This window comes from Balearica regulorum, chromosome 3 (genome assembly GCF_011004875.1).
Source record: "Balearica regulorum gibbericeps isolate bBalReg1 chromosome 3, bBalReg1.pri, whole genome shotgun sequence".
Lineage (NCBI taxonomy): Eukaryota > Metazoa > Chordata > Aves > Gruiformes > Gruidae > Balearica > Balearica regulorum.
Window position 1 is genome coordinate 86,733,664 of NC_046186.1, and position 16,601 is coordinate 86,750,264.

A 16,601-nucleotide genomic window follows, 5' to 3' on the forward strand; every position below is an offset into this window, starting at 1 on the left:
TCACAAGATATGTAAAATTGAAGAGAGAAGTTTATTAGATAAAATAACTCTTCAATATATATAGAAGATTATACAGCACAGAAGAACAGGGGCCTTAAAGCATTTTCTTTTCAGGGTTGGCTTTTTTTTTTTTTACTCCTGCATCCTTTAGGCCTAAGGACACTTTAAAAAACAAAAAAACAGGCTTGTCGTCTGTGTCTTGACAGATATCACAGATAAGAGAGTTGGCATAATCTTGGCATACAAATAAAACAGGATGCGTTTAATAAGATATTTGAAGAATTATCTTGGATTTTAAATCCTGTTCTCCAACTTGTTTCAGGATTGCCTTTTGAACAAATTGCAAAATTCAACAAAATATTTTAACCTCATGTATCGACATACTGGTATTTTATTCAGTGTGGGAATAAATACACTAAAATGTGGTGATTTATAATTTGATATAATTAAAGTGAAGTAATGGGAGGGGGAGTTCCTATCAGCAAAGATTATTAGAGTAATTCATTAATTAAGTAATTATATTGTTCAAATATGATTGTTGGTTCCTTAAAAAATGGAAAACAAACTGTTTTGAAATTCTCAGGCTCAGCATCTAGCAGCTGTTTAATAGCTGTGGGTCTAGTAACCAAGAAAGTTATGTATAGGTCCTTATATTATTTAATATGCTAAAAGGCAACCAAAAAGAGTGTGTATACGTTTGGGGGTTTTGTTTTTCAAAGTTTTTTTTGTTGGTTTTTTAAAATAAAAATTTCACAAATGCTAGTAAGTCATTGCAAATTATGTCATTTAAATGAAATGAAAACAACTCAATTGCATCTAGCTTTGTATGGAAAGAAAAACCTGAAATGTTTCATCTTATATGGCACTGAATAGCAAACAGTAATTGTTCTTTGGTCTCTCAGCCATGACCTGACCTTCTGGCTAAGAGAGAGAGTTGATACCTTCCCTGGCCACCATCTGTTCATAATAAATATATATTTATTTTTTGAAAGTAGAGACACAATAATGTATGAATATTTTCATGCTGTTCTATATTAAATGTTGCATTTTTCTGTTTTAAAAGCAAAGAATCATGGTTCAGATTGTCTTTTGTTATATCGAAAGTGACTTTACCGTTTCTTGACATATGATTGTATTTTTAATTGTGCTGTGGATAAATTTGACTTTTGAAGATGTATTTTTGTTTATATGTGGTGACTTCTAAAAAGAGATAAAAGTTATTCAGGTGTGTTAGCATAGGCAGAAATCCCCATATGTACAATTTAGGCTCCTCAGATGCATATATGTCAGTAAATACAGACATGTATTTATCATACGCTGATATTTATAAGTTCTTCAGAACTGAATTTGTATCATTTAGGAAAATTAAAGGGACTATATGTCTTTGGTCTTATTCTCTTTTATTCTAATATCTCCTTTCCTATCTTTATTACTCACTTCATTAAAAAATGTTGGTACCTTGATGTGACTACCTTTTATTAATATTTAACATGAATATTTCTTAGAATAAAAATGAAGAAGCAATTAGCAATGTTACTACTTAAATTGAATAAGTGTTTTGTAATATCATCCATCATGCTCCTGGTCAACATTAGGATTGGGGCAGGGGGAGACGAAAGAGGTATACCACACAGTTTCTCTACAGAAAACCTGCATCTGTTCATCTGGCCCAGTATGTTGTAAAGTGGCATAACCTACTGCCCTCTCCTTTTCTCTCTCAGCCCTCCCATTGTGGATGTAGCTGTGCTGAAATAACAGCGCCTTACTTAATACTTCTCCTTCTTAGGGACACGTTTTATAAGTTACACGGGTATAATGCCTTCATGGCAGTAAACTGTGTCCACACTAGGGGTTGTACTAGCACAGCTATATCAGAGAAAAGTCACGCCCTAACCTAAATAGCTGTTATCAGAACAGAGCATTGTGTGGCATATTTGACACAGCAGGGCTTCACTTTTACAATACTTTTTGTGTGAATTTGGAAGCACCGCGTGGCATAATTTGTGTATTTCTAATAGAAATCATACTTCTGACACACTATGAAATTGTTTCCTCAGATAAGCATCGCTTGCTCTTTTCTGCTCTGCATTATAAAGATAATGAAGCACACTGTTAATAACTGGCTTTCTGTTTGTCTGTAAATCCTTTTTATTTGGTTCTTATTTCAGTCTTGCAAGCTTCACCATGTAGAAGTGAAAACAGTTTTGTATTATTGATTATGCAGTCCCAGCCAATTTGAGCATCATCCTTGGTAGAGAGTTCTTATTGGTAGCATTGCACCACTGGGAGTTGTGGTCTCCTTGTAATGAAGCGATAGTTAAATTCAACTTCAGAAACTAACTGAAGCTTTTAAATTTTATTTTACCATGTTTTGAGGAATCAGATACTTTGTGTAGAAAAATCCAAGCCAGTAATCTTAACCTGTAAAAAAGCCCTTCAGTTAATACTGTCTTTAAAATTGAGCAAATGTATTTTGAAGCAGGGGATTACAAAATTCTGTTGCCTACCTTGTACGTGACAGAATGAAAAGCTCCAGAAATATTATACCAAACCTCACAGATTTTTAAGAGTTGCCTGTATGGATGTTCATAAGTGCAAAAAAAAAGTTGGAGAGTCACTGGTATGCGCAACCTATACAAATGGGAAGAGCTACACATCAAAGCATTTTTGTGTAGTATGACAGAACCTAAATGATGTCTCTGTACACTATAGACTGACAATTTTGCAGACAAATAAAAATCTGGCAAAATTGCAGTCCAAAAGCATTTTGCCAAAAGGTATTTTGGGAATGTTTATCTCATTTGTCATAAATCTGTGATTTATAGTAACCTAATTTAGACATTATAAGTGGAGAGATTACTGACTCTGTCTTCAGCAGAAATAACGCAGGCCAAAAATTTGCGTATATATCCTAAAAATGCTTGCAGTGTCCAATGCAAGACCAATACAACCTTCCGAAGACACTGATTCACTGAAATGGCTTTTTATTAATAGATATCAGGCTTCCATGAGTCAGGCTTTAAAATACTAGATTTTTCATAAGCTGGGACATTCAGGATATTGCCAGATGTTTTGAAACTTCATAAAATAGCAAGTTTTAATAAGGTTGGTGAAGATGGGTTAGGATTATGAGTTATGTGTATTCTTTTAAGAGTCCTATACCTGAACTTCTGGAACCTCATTAGTTAAAAAGATGCTCTGGAAGTTCTCTTTTGAAAAGAAATTTTGTTAAAGCAGTAAACATACTTGAATACTATTTGGCAGGGAGGAAAATCCCACAACCCAATAGACAGCTTGAAACTCTTAGCATCAAATTTTTTTACCTGGTATGATCTTGAGTATAATGGCCTTAGACCTAGCAAAACCAAATTGCCTTTGGACATGAAAGCATTAAGAAAAAGTGATAACCTTTGCTGTAACTGAACTGTTTGTAATGTATTGTTTTCAGTTTGGGGTATTCAAGGCACTAATTTGAAAATGTATGAATAAGGAGGGAGTAAAATGATAGTACTTCATGTCTTCCTTTGATAGGAGTTTTCTGATCTGTTCAGGAGGAACATCATTCTTTTTTTATAATTGAACTTACTAGCTCATCTCAAGATTTTGGAGGAAAAACATTGATCTACAACCCTGCAATACAGAACAAAAGAAATGTTCAATTATGATATGGCTGCTGCTGCTCTGCCGTGGCATTGCTTTCCTCTGTCAGCCATCCATTCCTCAAGGATCAGTGGTATGAGTAGCCTTCATTAAATTTTTTGTCATGTTTCCACAAGAAAAATCCCTGGGACTGGGATTCTCAGTGGTAGAATTTTCTGTACCGACTGGTCTGCATTTTCTATGTTGGTCTGCTTCCCCTAAGCAGCTGGCCTGCTAAGAGGAGTGACCCAGCTGGTAATCGGGATTTTAATGTTCATAGGTGTAGTTGGCCCATGTAACCTTGATCCATGTTCTGTCATCCAGTGTGATGTCACCTCATTAGTATATGGAAAGAGAAAACCCTTTATGTGCATTAAACATTATTCAAAGTAGGAAAAGAATTGCATAGCCCTTGGTATAGTGTGTATATGCATTATATTTAACGAAATGCTTGTTTTCTGTTGGTTTTTTTTTTTCTTCTTAGACTAGAAAAATGGTTGCTTTATCAATAGTCATTGTGCCAATAATCAGAAGAAAAAGATTGTAAAAGTCCCTGACTATCACTTGTCACTTGTTACTGCAGAGGTTTTCTTTCCAGTTATTCCTTAATGCTGGCCAGGAAAAAAAGAGCCAATCCCACATCAGTAATCTCAAATACGTGTTTGAAAGGATAAAGAGTAAGGGTTTTTTTTCTCTCCTGTTTTTCAATAGTGGAGTAATCTTCCCCCTTCCTTTTTTTTTTTTTTCTGTATGTATTCCTCCTTTTCTGAAATTCCTTTATCAGCAAGCAAACCATCTATTTTGCATCACTTCATTCTCCCCCCCATCCTTGTAATGTGTGTCCTCCCCCCCCCGCCTTAGTGCAATCCATTAAAAAAAAAAAAAAAAAAATCTTGTTCCACTGTGGAAGAAAATCACTTTCTTATCTCTGCTGGTGGCTGCTGAGCTAATCTCTAGTACAGCAATGTTGTCGGTTAAAATGTGACTGTAGTAATCTCTATGGGTTTGGAAGTTTTGTTCCTGAAATAGTATTGCAGTTCAAATATTTTGGCAAATTGAAAGCAAATATTTTCAGGGAAATAATGAGGTAAAATCCTTGTATAAATGTTTCAGCCATTCACTCTTGTCTGTTTCCCAGGGTATTTATCCACAGTATCCAGGGGCCATGTTGCTCTTTGAAAGTTTACACAAGGACAGACACCTAAGACTATTGCTTAATTAAAAAATCACGCATGTGTATTCATAAATATATACTTAGCAACATGAATTTTTTCTTACCCTAGCTAACAATTACAGGTAGAAAGTTTGCTCTAACAGGATTTAAAGATGTGTGCGTTTAAGAGCAGCCCCCTCCATGCTATTCCCAGGAAGTTCTGCCAGCACCTCTGTTCTTTGTAGCAAACTGCAGCATCCCGTCTCAATGAATTCTCAATCTTTTTGGAAGCAGAGGGTTTTGTGGCTGCTGACCTTTGCTTAGATAATGGCTCTCATCTTGAGGCTCAACCTTTTAGTGGAGCACATGGGGTGCCACAGGATTGCCAGGTGCCATTACATTTCTTTGCATACAAGTGACAAAGTGCTCGCTAAATTACTTCTCTTTGAGGAAGAGAAGGGAGACCCACCAGATCAGGCTAGAACAATAGCTGTCCAACAAATTACAGCCTGCGTTGCTTATCTAGGTTATGTCTTTGCTTGTCCCTCTGGTCTTTAGAGGTCAATTGATTTGTGAGCCAGCCATAGGGAAAAACCCTTCAAAGGAACCATGGGTGTGGGGTTATTTCTCTTGTGTTTCTGCTTACGTTAGTTGTCTTTCATGTCATGAAAGGTTTTCACATTCCTGTGTTGGACTGATTTGTGGAATTTGCAGTTGTCTTATGTTTTTTGTGAATTGACCTCTTCAAAAGTGGATCTTTGTGGACTCTTTTAAGCCCTGCGTAGTTTGTATTTCTTACCTATTTATTTGTATATTCTCCTAGGTTTTATTATAAATCTACTTCCAGAAAGGAGGTTTCCCCTTTAAAACCATATTTAGTTTTTATAACTGCTTTGTATCCTCATTCAGATTTGAATAGGAAGCAGCAGTAATTCATAGAGAGTACAAAGGGGAGAAAAACATTGTTGGGACACGGCGGGGGTTAACCTCATGATGGCCCTAACTCTCTTTACAAAGTTGGATAGTTCTTCAGGTGCAATATGCTATGTCAGATGGCCGTGCCTGGGAGGTCTGAGGTTTAGAGACCACTCGGAACCTAGAGTTGCTTGATTGATATCAGGATTAGGATAGAAATGACTGCAAGTGACCCCTGCTGCATATGGACTGATAGTTGTCTTTCCTCCAAGTAAAATACCTCGAAATCTTACTACGAGAACTGTCTTGTTTTGTTGTGTTTTTTTAATTAAAAATTTTTAAAAATCAGTGTTATAGTAGGGTATGATTGTTCTGTCCTTGGTTAATTAGTATATTAATGAGCAAAGAAGGCAACATGGATTGAGATCAGTGCAAAAATTTCCTGTGACTGTTATATATAATATTTAAGTGTATGTGAATGGTTGTACTGGTGGCACCTCTTAGAAAGACCTTCATTACAGCCTCAGTCCTCTGCACTATTACTGGTTTCATTGCTTTGAAGGGCTACTTTAGTAAATGAAACTGAGTATGTGAGCATCAGGGCCTGTAAAATTTTACTGTGTATTAATCTGAAGTGTATGTGTTTTTATAGATATTGATTGTCTTTTGGGGATATCCCTGCAAACACCAACCACCATAGCAATTATATTTCACTTTTTATTACTTTATATTTGTTCTTCTATTTTTGGATCTAATTTATGCCTGTTTAATCTTTTAATAATGATGGAGAATGAAATACAAACAAAAAGAAAGTACTGTAAATTCACAAAAATATTTTCTCCTCCAGAATTGTTTTACTGCAGAATTTATGCCATGGTGTGGTCAGTGCAGAATTTATTTCTCAGGTTACATTGTGTATTTTCTTACCTGATGTGTGAGCATACTGGTACAACAGTGAATGTCATAAATCACTTCTTAATTCATTTGTTTTAATGTATTTTTGGTTTTGTTAAAAGTCTTCTAAAGTTGTTTTTGCATTTACTTCAGAGAACAAGTTCTTTTATCACTGCTTAATCATTCTCATTTGTTTAAAGAAAGAAAAAACGTTTGTCTTTTCTGTCAGTTTGCTGCTATTTAAAATTCTGTAAAAAACATCTGCTAGTTTGGAATTTAAAGTTGCATTTTTCTGCATACAATAGAATCAGCATCAGTATGAAAAGAATTAAACAATTATTTTAATTTTTAATTTGGCTTGTTTTGAATGAAATAATAATTTCATTTTATCAGAATTTGTAGAGATAAAGAGATGTCTAGTTAATTAAAAAGCAGATTTTTGCAACATACATAAGTATTGTTAGGTGAAGATAATTTCAGATAATTTATGAAGAGGATATTCGAAGATTGATCCAGTGTTTGAGAAATCATCTTTTATGTTTTCCAGCAAGTTGCATTTATGTCACTGTAGGAGCATCTCCAATGTGTTCACCTAAAAATGCATTGTGAAAATCAGAAGATAATTTGAAAACTCATCATAACTTAATGATTGAGAAGTGAAACACTTATTTTAAGGTTTTCAAGAAAAAATTGTAGAAGGGTCCTATATGCTTCAAAGTGGAAAACTTAAAATATAAAAGGTGGTTGGTGGTAATGCTGAAAAAGGAATAATTACTATAGAATAAAATTTTGCTGCAGTGATATTTCACCAATGCTTTAAGTTTTATTTAGTAAAACTTCTTTCTTGTAACTGAATTGGATATGGATGCAGAATGGTGTTAATGCATTTCAACTTTCTAATAATGATGTTTCTCTTATGGAGGTTTAGCCTGCCATCTTTCAATGGCAAAGTGCCTGTTGATATTCCTAGGAGTTTAGGAAACTGCCGTGCAAGACAGATTAAATAGTACTTTTAAAATTATGTGCAGAAGTAATAAGAATATTAAAGTTGCAGAGTTAAGCACCAGAAGTTGCCTGTTCCAACCTTAATGTAGTCTTGTTGTACGTATACATTATGATAATTCTGTTCCTTGTTATACTGAAAATCTGTTTCAGATTTTCTTAAATGCAAGATTGTCATCTGTCTTTTTGCAGTTCTGCGCTCCATCTCTTGTCTCTCACATACATTGAAAAGTTAAGTACCTTGAAGAAATACTCTCTGATCATGTTGTAAGAAGCTGTATCACAAGTGATAGGCACTGAGGGATCAAATTAACGCTGCATGAGAAGCAGAGTTGTCAGCAAAATACTTTAGTTGGTGGTTTGTTTCTGATTCTCTCCCTACAATTACTCTGGGGCCCAGATAGCAGCTACAAAACTGCTTGCAGCTTCCCAGTAGGTGAAATGGGAACCAAAAGTAACACGAAAACTAGTTTGAGTCTGAGTAGTTTTGGAAAGATGCCTGCAGGAGACAGTGAAGAAGATTCATTGGTTCTGTAATTTCTCTGTATTTTAAATTCTGATTATATTGTGATGACCTAGTAATGGATTGGACTTGACATATTTGAGGATAGAGTGTATACATTTGTGAGACTACTGTTGTTTGCAGGAGGGGTTTTTATTGTATGAACTACTCTCAGGTTCTGAGGCTTCATCTGTTTCAAACTATTATCTGAGTTTTTTAACCGAAGTAACACGTAGCGTTCAGAGTATGGGCTGTGTGTTTTCAGCATGATGATGCGTGGCTCCTACCAAAACAAAATCATTTTTCATTAATGGTTTCTGGTGTTTCAAAAAGAAGGATTTAGTTGATATCTCTCAATATACTTGGATTAGATGCTTCTGATTTCTGAGTTGCTGTTAGCACGTTCTCTTGGGTGGCATTTTTATACTGTCCCTTTCTCATGAGGTTGTCTGCTGTTTCTGCTATGATTCTTGCCAGAATTCTTGTGTGGAATTCCTACTCTTCATATAGCTCACACCATGAGTACCTCTAAATATTGGTATTTTAAGATATCTATATCTATATATACATTTACACACATGCATAAACACACATGTGTGTGTGTGTAAAGGAATTGATTCTGAATTTTGGAATTACTGATGAAAGTAGCAAAAGTAAAATTGTTCTTCAACACATTTGCTTTCTTGATACTTTTTAGAGAAATTATAAGACTCCTGTGAATCTTTAAAGATTCTGTCATGGCGTCAATATCTGAGAATTTCCCTCTGCACTTTCATGACAACTGAAATCTGTGGATGTGTTCCTGGGTTCAACCCTGCAGGTTCAACATCTGGCTGATGGAAGCAGAACATTTTCACCAGAGGTTCTTGCACTTGGAATTTGCTTCCTTCTGTAGGTCTGTGTCAAAACCTGACTGAGCCTGTTTAACTGGAGGCAATGGTGTAAAGCCCATCTGTTCCTTGAAACTTTTCCCTGAAGGAGTGATCTAGAGTGTATTTATGTTTTCAGCTGTGGTTGTGCTTTTTCAGATACTTAGTTGATGCTTTTCAACTAATTTCTGGTTTGGCTTTTTTAAAGGTATGCTGAATGGATGCAAATTCTAAGAATGTTGCAGAACTTCCCTACCTTTAACTTGTAAAGACAGTGAAGAACTCATGTCCCTGTTTACTACAAATGGAGAAATAACGTTAATGAACTGCTGCTGTTAAGAATAGAGTGTAGAGAACCCACTGAGACCTCTGTTGTTCTATTTAAAATATGCAGAAGTCTCTGGAAATATGTGAAAATGCAAAGCATGTGTAACAATACCTTTGCACACGGGGTTTTAAAATATTCTGACAGCGTAAGAGGTTGTTACATTCTTTAGAGGGGAAAATGCTAACAATTTTGCGGATAGTTTCACTGTCTTTGTATTCGAACTTGGAATTACTGATTTAATTTGGTAGGTGGTCTATGTGATAAAGCAAGGTGACAAATTCTAATCCAGAATTTCCTTCATGAACCTTTGTTGAGTGCTCTTGGGGGAAAAAAGGGTACAGTTAAGTAATTAGCAAAATTTAAAAATAAATTTTAAAAGAACATTATGAAGCCTTTTTCTGGATGAAGAGATTGTGTTTGTCTGTGCTATCATGTCTTACTGTAGGTGGTTTAGGTTAACATTTTCATAGGAGGAAAATAGACAACAGTATTATGAAGGTGCTTCAAGTGCAAAAATTGGGACTGAATTACATTCATTTGTTCTTGTAGGATGTTTGAATGAATAATTTCATTAAATGAAGAAGATATTGAGGCTTGTCTACATGAGGAAGCTAGCACAAAATAAGTTATGGTGTGAATTTAAAGTGTAATAGCTATTCAGCACTAACTCCTTATACGAACAATTTTATTGTATACCACAAATGACCTTTCGCAGTTTAGTTGACTGAAAAACATGCAAGTTCCCTCCAGCCCCAATGATGAACAAATACTTATGTAGGGAGTTAGTGCAGAATAGTTACTACATGATAAAATTACCTTGTTAGCTTATTCTGTACTCCACTGCTCTCCTTAAAAGCATCCTTAGGACAAAGTATAGTGTTACGTTAAAGAGGTATTCCTATAGGTGTGTTGTATATGGACTTCTTCCGAGAATATTTCTGAAACATGTTTGAACTGTTGACCATATGTTTCAGTCAGAGACAGTAAGTCAGTCCAGTATGCTTTGCTGGAATCAAAGATGCTGGTCATGCAAATCTGCTTGTCGTTATTGGTAAAGTAAGTTATCAACTCGGTTAGATTTACTTGGTTTAGTTGACATATAAGGACTAATGATGTTAAGAAAATTATAGGATCAACAGAAGCTGGTGTGTTTGGGTTTCAGTTATAAGTCATAAACAACTTATCTTCAGTAATGGTAAAATCACAAAATTACCTTTATTCTCTTGCATAATATTATGTGAATATGACAAAGCTAAATTTCCACGTGTCATTGCTTATGTAATAGATAAGCAAAATAAGTGACCACAAGAGCTGTCGTATGCCCAGCAGCTTCTGAAGATGGCCATTGTTTTGCTGCCTTCTGGCTTTCTAACACAGTTAGAAAGTTTGGGACACAAATATGGAAGCCTTCACATGAGAAAATCGGAAACTGATGGAGTGCGTGTATCTCTTAACCCGCATGGAGACAATAACATTGATTGTGTATTAATGTATTTAAATATGATAGCATTTTGGCTTTTCATAAAAATGTAATTTCAAATACTTAATTTGCTTGTTTTGCAGTTTTTATCAACAAACTACTTTGTTCTAAATCAAAACCATGCGTTATTTTCAGGAGCTTTGATCACATTAAGAATTATTGTCTAAATTGTATCTCTATGCCTTTCTTAAATATACTTTCTTTGGTTCTACAATTTTCTAAGAAAATAGAAAAACTAGGATTAGAGCTGAATGGAAACAAACAGCGTTTGGAACAAGCCCAGCAGGATGTGACAGGAGCCAGAGAGGAGTGCCTAAAACTGACAGAACTGCTGAGTAAATCTGAGCACCAACTGCACCTCACCAGGTACCCCTTATCCTATTACATGCTGTAGTACCAATTTCATTCTGCTAATTTTTTGCCACAGGCTTCCCCACAGTTGTTATAGATACTTGCAGTCATTGACTGCATGGGGAGCCCTCAGTCATGTTAAAAGTGGAGATATTTAAATAAGTGAGTTATGAACTGTAATTTATGGAAGTGAATTGCTAGTGTGAAGAAAAGGCAATGTTCAGTTCTGGTCATGAGGTAGCATGCTTTTGGGCAAGACAAGAGCAGGGGAGAGTGCAGCTACATTCTTTTTGTTGTCGCTGTGTTTGATAGGACAAAGACATTTTAAATGTTCTTTGAGACTGTGGTGTACAGCAGCATGTTTAAGCATAGTTCTCAGATTAATAACCTGAAGTTTCTGCAGCAGAAGGACCAGGAATGTATAAATGAACATAATCATGTTACGCTTCATTGAAGATTAAACATTTGAAAGGTGATATTACTCTCTATGAATAGGAGGTAAGCTCAAGTGTATGAGGAGGGTATTAAAGTCACTTGCTCAGTGGAGATGTGGTACAGTGCAAACACTGTGTGATGAGAGACTTTACCTGAGCTTATTCTATCCGCAGATATAGCTCCCAAAGCTATTTAGTGTACTATGTGTTACACATTGCTAGAAAACACCTGAAGGTTAACATACCAATTAACTCATTACAGCTTAAGTTTTGGTAACTGCAGGAATTTTTCTTTTTGCCGCAGAAAATGCTGTTGTCTGACTGTTTGGAGGGTTTTGGTTGTGTGTGGGGGTTTTGTTTTGTTCTGTTCCCCTTGCTCCCCCCAAGAATGAACATACAGAAACAAATCTGGCAGCTTTTACTCAGTCCTGAAGGAAAAAAGTTAGGTTAGTTTAAATTTTACATGGGGGGGAAGAAAACCCTCAGATTTTTATCATTTAACAGAAGTCTGCGTGTTTATCTAAGTCTTTTACTCTTTGGGCTTTGTGAGAATTCTGCCATTGAGTAACTGGAAATAAAATAGAGCCTCGCCTAAACTATTAAATTCAATGAATCACTTTTTTATTCAGCTACATTTCTGTGTAATTCAGAGCACGGTTCTTTAACAGATGGAAGAAAGTACCACTCTAACAGCCTGTATTTAGAGAAAAAATATGCTAGAGGTTAATGAACTTGAAAAAAGTTTTGGGTGAGTTGTTAAGATATCTAAAGTTTGGATTTAGCAGAACTTTATTAATAATGATTTGTTGTGATAGTTAACCAAATGGCTTACCATGCTCCTTTTAGCAAAAGGCTGATTATATGCAATGAAGCTCTGGATATCTTGGAAGAAATCTGACTAGCCAATATTTTTTTTTTTTTTTTTTTTGGTGAAAATACTCATCTTGTAAAAATGAGGTCTATTGCCTACTTTTACACAGTGAGGTACTTAAAGCTGGATGCCTAACATGCAGATGATTCAGGTAGCTTTTCAGTCTATGGTGCCTGACTTGGGAAGTTTCTGAGATGCAAGTCACTGGAGGCTGGGAACAGTATTTTGGGCAAGTAGTGCTCTGTGCTGGCCCTGTTCACGTACAGTTTCACAGACGTCTGCTTTTTTGAGGCAGATGCTGAACTGCCACGGCTTCTTTGTCTGACCTAGTGTAGCCACTCTTCTGCAATGTCCTAATCTTTATTTTATTTTTTTATACTTTGTGTTCATGTTATGGCTTTTGCTTATAAGCATGGTTATAAGTAGTGAAATGTTTTCTATGCTGACATGTAATTGTTAGAAAAATGTATACATTGAAGCATGAGAAATAGGTTCAAATCTTTCTCCTTGATATTCCCCAAATTCTATAATACTTTGTTCTCTGTAAGGTTTTGTGTCCTCCTTTTCTTTGTCTGCTTTCCAGGAGTACATGAGGTGATGTTGCTGTCGTGGATGAGGAAGGCGGCGGGGGGGGAAGAGGTGAGAGACTCATTGCTCCTGAACTGTTACCCATTGTCCCTGTGTAGGGCAGGGTTAGAGATGTTCTTGCTTAGTTGTCTGTTTTCCCTCAATCACAGAGGAAAAGATCCCCTACTGAAATGAAACATTTTTTCCTTAGCCTGTACTCTTTTTTCTTCCTCTCAAATCATTTCTTGCCAGAACAGGTTTTCTCTATTAGTGAAGGTACAAAAGTTACATGTCTCTAGTGGCATTAGTTTTTCATTTTGACCTCAGTATGTTTTTAATGGATTGGTACATCCATAATTGTTGTACGTGAACTTCATTGGCTTACGGTCTGCCTTCTTTCATTCTTTATTCCCTTCACCTCAAATGGCAGCTGTGCCAGTGAAAATACTCACTTGAAAGGTAGTGGTAATAGCAATCCTATGGGGGATATAGACTCATTCACTGTGGCACTTGCCAAAGAAAACAGATTTTAAGCTCTAGAGTCCTGCCTGTGGGAGGTTGCTGCAGAAATTGCACTGATTTAGTGCATCTCTTGGGTATTCGGGCCTTGGCCTTGTCTTGCTGATTTCCCTCTTTTCGTGAGAGGACCAGCTGGTCCACTCCAAGTCTTCTCACTATGCTGAACTTGAGGGAGCCCTGTACTGCTGTTACAGGGTTGTGGATAGTCTTTCTGTTGCCTTACGTGACCTGTCTGGGTTGTTCTGGCAGAAATTACAGGTAGCTGAGGAGATACAGAAAGAATTCATTGTTTCCTATGAATTAGTAAGAAGTTTTCTCTTCAGTAATATACTAATTCACTGATTCTAAGTTTTGATATTATAAATAAATAGAATAATAAAACTAGTATGAGAACTTTGGATTTTAATATATGAAAATGAGATGGTAAATATTATATGAATGGATTAAATGAGAAAGAGCATGCAGCCTATGTCTTCATGAGCAAAAAAAGAAAGTGCTCTGCAGAACTGCACTCTTCTCCAGAAGTCCCACTTCTTTTGCTGCATCCCAGTTTTCAGACACTGTTGATTGATTACTAGCTAAACAGCTTCTAAGTTAACAAAATGTACTTGTTAAAAATCAAGAAAAAGGTTACAATTAGCTATTCTAAACCATTGCCACAGAGTTTAAATTTGCCTTTTCCTATCACCTTTCTTCCTGGAGCAATATGTTGCTTAGAAATCCGTGCTATTAACATGCATTTCCTGCTATTGAATCTAGTTAGTAATTCTAATTTGTATGTCTTCAAATGACTGGGAGAATACAGAACTTTTGCTGTGTAGTTTTGATTGTCAGTTATGTAACTTTGCAGATGTCACCATGCTATGAGACTGACCATGCTTCTTTAAAGTATTTATTTCTTGTACCGTAGTTTCAGCTTTGTGGTTATTTGTATTTGAGTTACTGTAGTAAGTGAATCTTACAAAATTACTTCTGAAGTCAATGTTAAATTGCCATTACTTTGGCAAGGTTGGGTCTAGTTAATGAAGCTTATCTGAATCCATTCTTCACAGTAGAAAACATACAGATTATTGTTCTTAGTTCATGAGAGAATAATTGTTAAAAACCATGTCAGTATGCTAGTGGAAAAGACCACATGAAAGATGCAAGATGTTAACAACCTGCCCAGATGTTAGTGTGTTATCTAACTTTAATAAAATTTTTCATTATTCTTGTGTAACAGAATCATCATTGAAAATCTTTCCTGTTTTTGTTAGAAAAAAAATCTGAAGTTATCATTTCCCTCAGTCACAGTTAGATGTAGTTCCTGTTTGGATATGCCAAAGCAGTTAAATAAATCTTAAGAAGTGAGGGAATCACTGAATTTCAAAATTGAACTTTTTCTATACCATGAGGTGTTTTCTCAGGCATGGAGATAGGTAGATGGCTTGATATATTTGACTGAAATGTCATTGAAAATTTGCTGGGAGATGTAATTAGTGGAGTTGAAGCAGATTTAATTTAATTTTTTTTTTATTATTCTTGTTTGCTTGTGTGAAACTTTACAAGCAGTATTGAATGTCAACTTGTAGGTGGGAAGTAAATACTAAACATAGAAGAACTGTGCTTCCAGGTTCAGGTGACCCGCCAAGCTACCCTGAATCCCCATGTTGCTCTCATGAAGGATAAAAGTTTATATTATAGTGAGGTCAGTGGGTGTTGTAGTTCTTGCTTTTTTTTCCCCCCTATTATGTGATATTTCTTTTCTCTCTTATTTTTGAAAATGATATGATCTCTTGAAAGCAGCATATCTAAGAAAGAGACATTTGGGGAGTACGGCGGGTTTTAGCAGTGCTGTAGCCTTCCTACTGTGCATCTGCCCTTCTTGCTAGTTTTGGTGACTCCATTAATGCTAATTTGTATTACACTTATAATAAATAAAGTGCATAAATCTGTCATTCCACCTCCGGGTTCCTGTGGCATTGTTTAGTCACTGAAGCTTTGCTGTTGTGCTGTATGTCGTCACCAGCGTTCCTTATTAGAATTGCAGTATGCCTCATACGTTGATTTCCCTATTCAAGCTATACTACTAAATGATAAAATCTAAACTATCTTCTTGATTTATAGAAGGTGGTTATACATAGCCTTCTAGGGAGTTACACAGTACTTAGTATGATCTGTGGGTTTTTTTCTAGTAGTATCTATTAGTTAGCAGCATGCTTGCTGTCGTGCTTTTTCTAACAATTTTAGCATGTCAGAAAGAGTCCATCCTCTATGCTGGAAAAGAGGTAATATTCAAAGAAATGCTGTTACTAATATTAAATGACTGAGATAAGTTCTACGTTCCCAGACTGACTGACTGATGAAAGGACTAATAACACTTAAATTGGGGGGGAGAAGCAGAAATAAAGTGCAAGCGGTGATTGATTTCTGATTTTTTATATTCTGCTCATCTTGTACAAAACTATTATTTTAAAATGCAGGGAGGAGTGATAATACAAAACAACTCTAACTAATAAACTTTTTAGATGCTGCTTTATATGTTTACTTTTCATTAAATTTAGGGACGGCTGCAACTATGTTGTTGTGATTCAGTCAACATTTATTTCTATCTGTTTTTCATATACAAAGGCATCGGGATGCCAGAAAATAAACTGTTAACGGAGAATTAACTTCTTTGGCACGCTTTCATACTTATCTTCCAAATTAAAGAAAATGAAATGGGCAGAAGCAGAGTGTAGATTACCTCCTTTTTGTCAAAAATGGTGGGAATTTGAAAATTAATAATAAAAAAGGGAACAGATGCAGTAACATGCCAGAGGGAGATTAATGTGGAGAGTAAAATCTGTGAGCAACAAAACTGAAGCAAACTGAATCAGTGGGAGGTGGTTGTACAATCAAAATCAGGATAAAAGAGAAATTACAAACAACCCTGCACTTGTCAAAGTAGTAGTAATGAAATCCTGACTCTGCCAGCAGCGAGAACCTGTGTTAGCACTTTGGGGTAAGGCCGGGAGCCGGGTGCCAGGTAGGAGGGCAGCGCGAGGCTGCTGGGCGGCAGCCATCGCGTGTGGAACAGATGGCGGGGAAAGCTGGCC

General features: G+C 36.0%; 1 protein-coding gene across 2 annotated transcripts in view; it reads left to right on the plus strand.

Annotated features, from left to right (window-relative positions):
- Positions 1 to 16,601, plus strand: part of SDCCAG8 (SHH signaling and ciliogenesis regulator SDCCAG8) — a 111,643-nt gene that overhangs the window by 31,130 nt on the left and 63,912 nt on the right. For both annotated transcript variants that reach the window (XM_075748815.1, XM_075748814.1), the window contains exon 13: positions 11,006 to 11,148. In XM_075748815.1, coding sequence (XP_075604930.1) covers positions 11,006 to 11,148 — 143 coding nt within the window. The remainder of the gene's footprint in view (positions 1 to 11,005; positions 11,149 to 16,601) is intronic.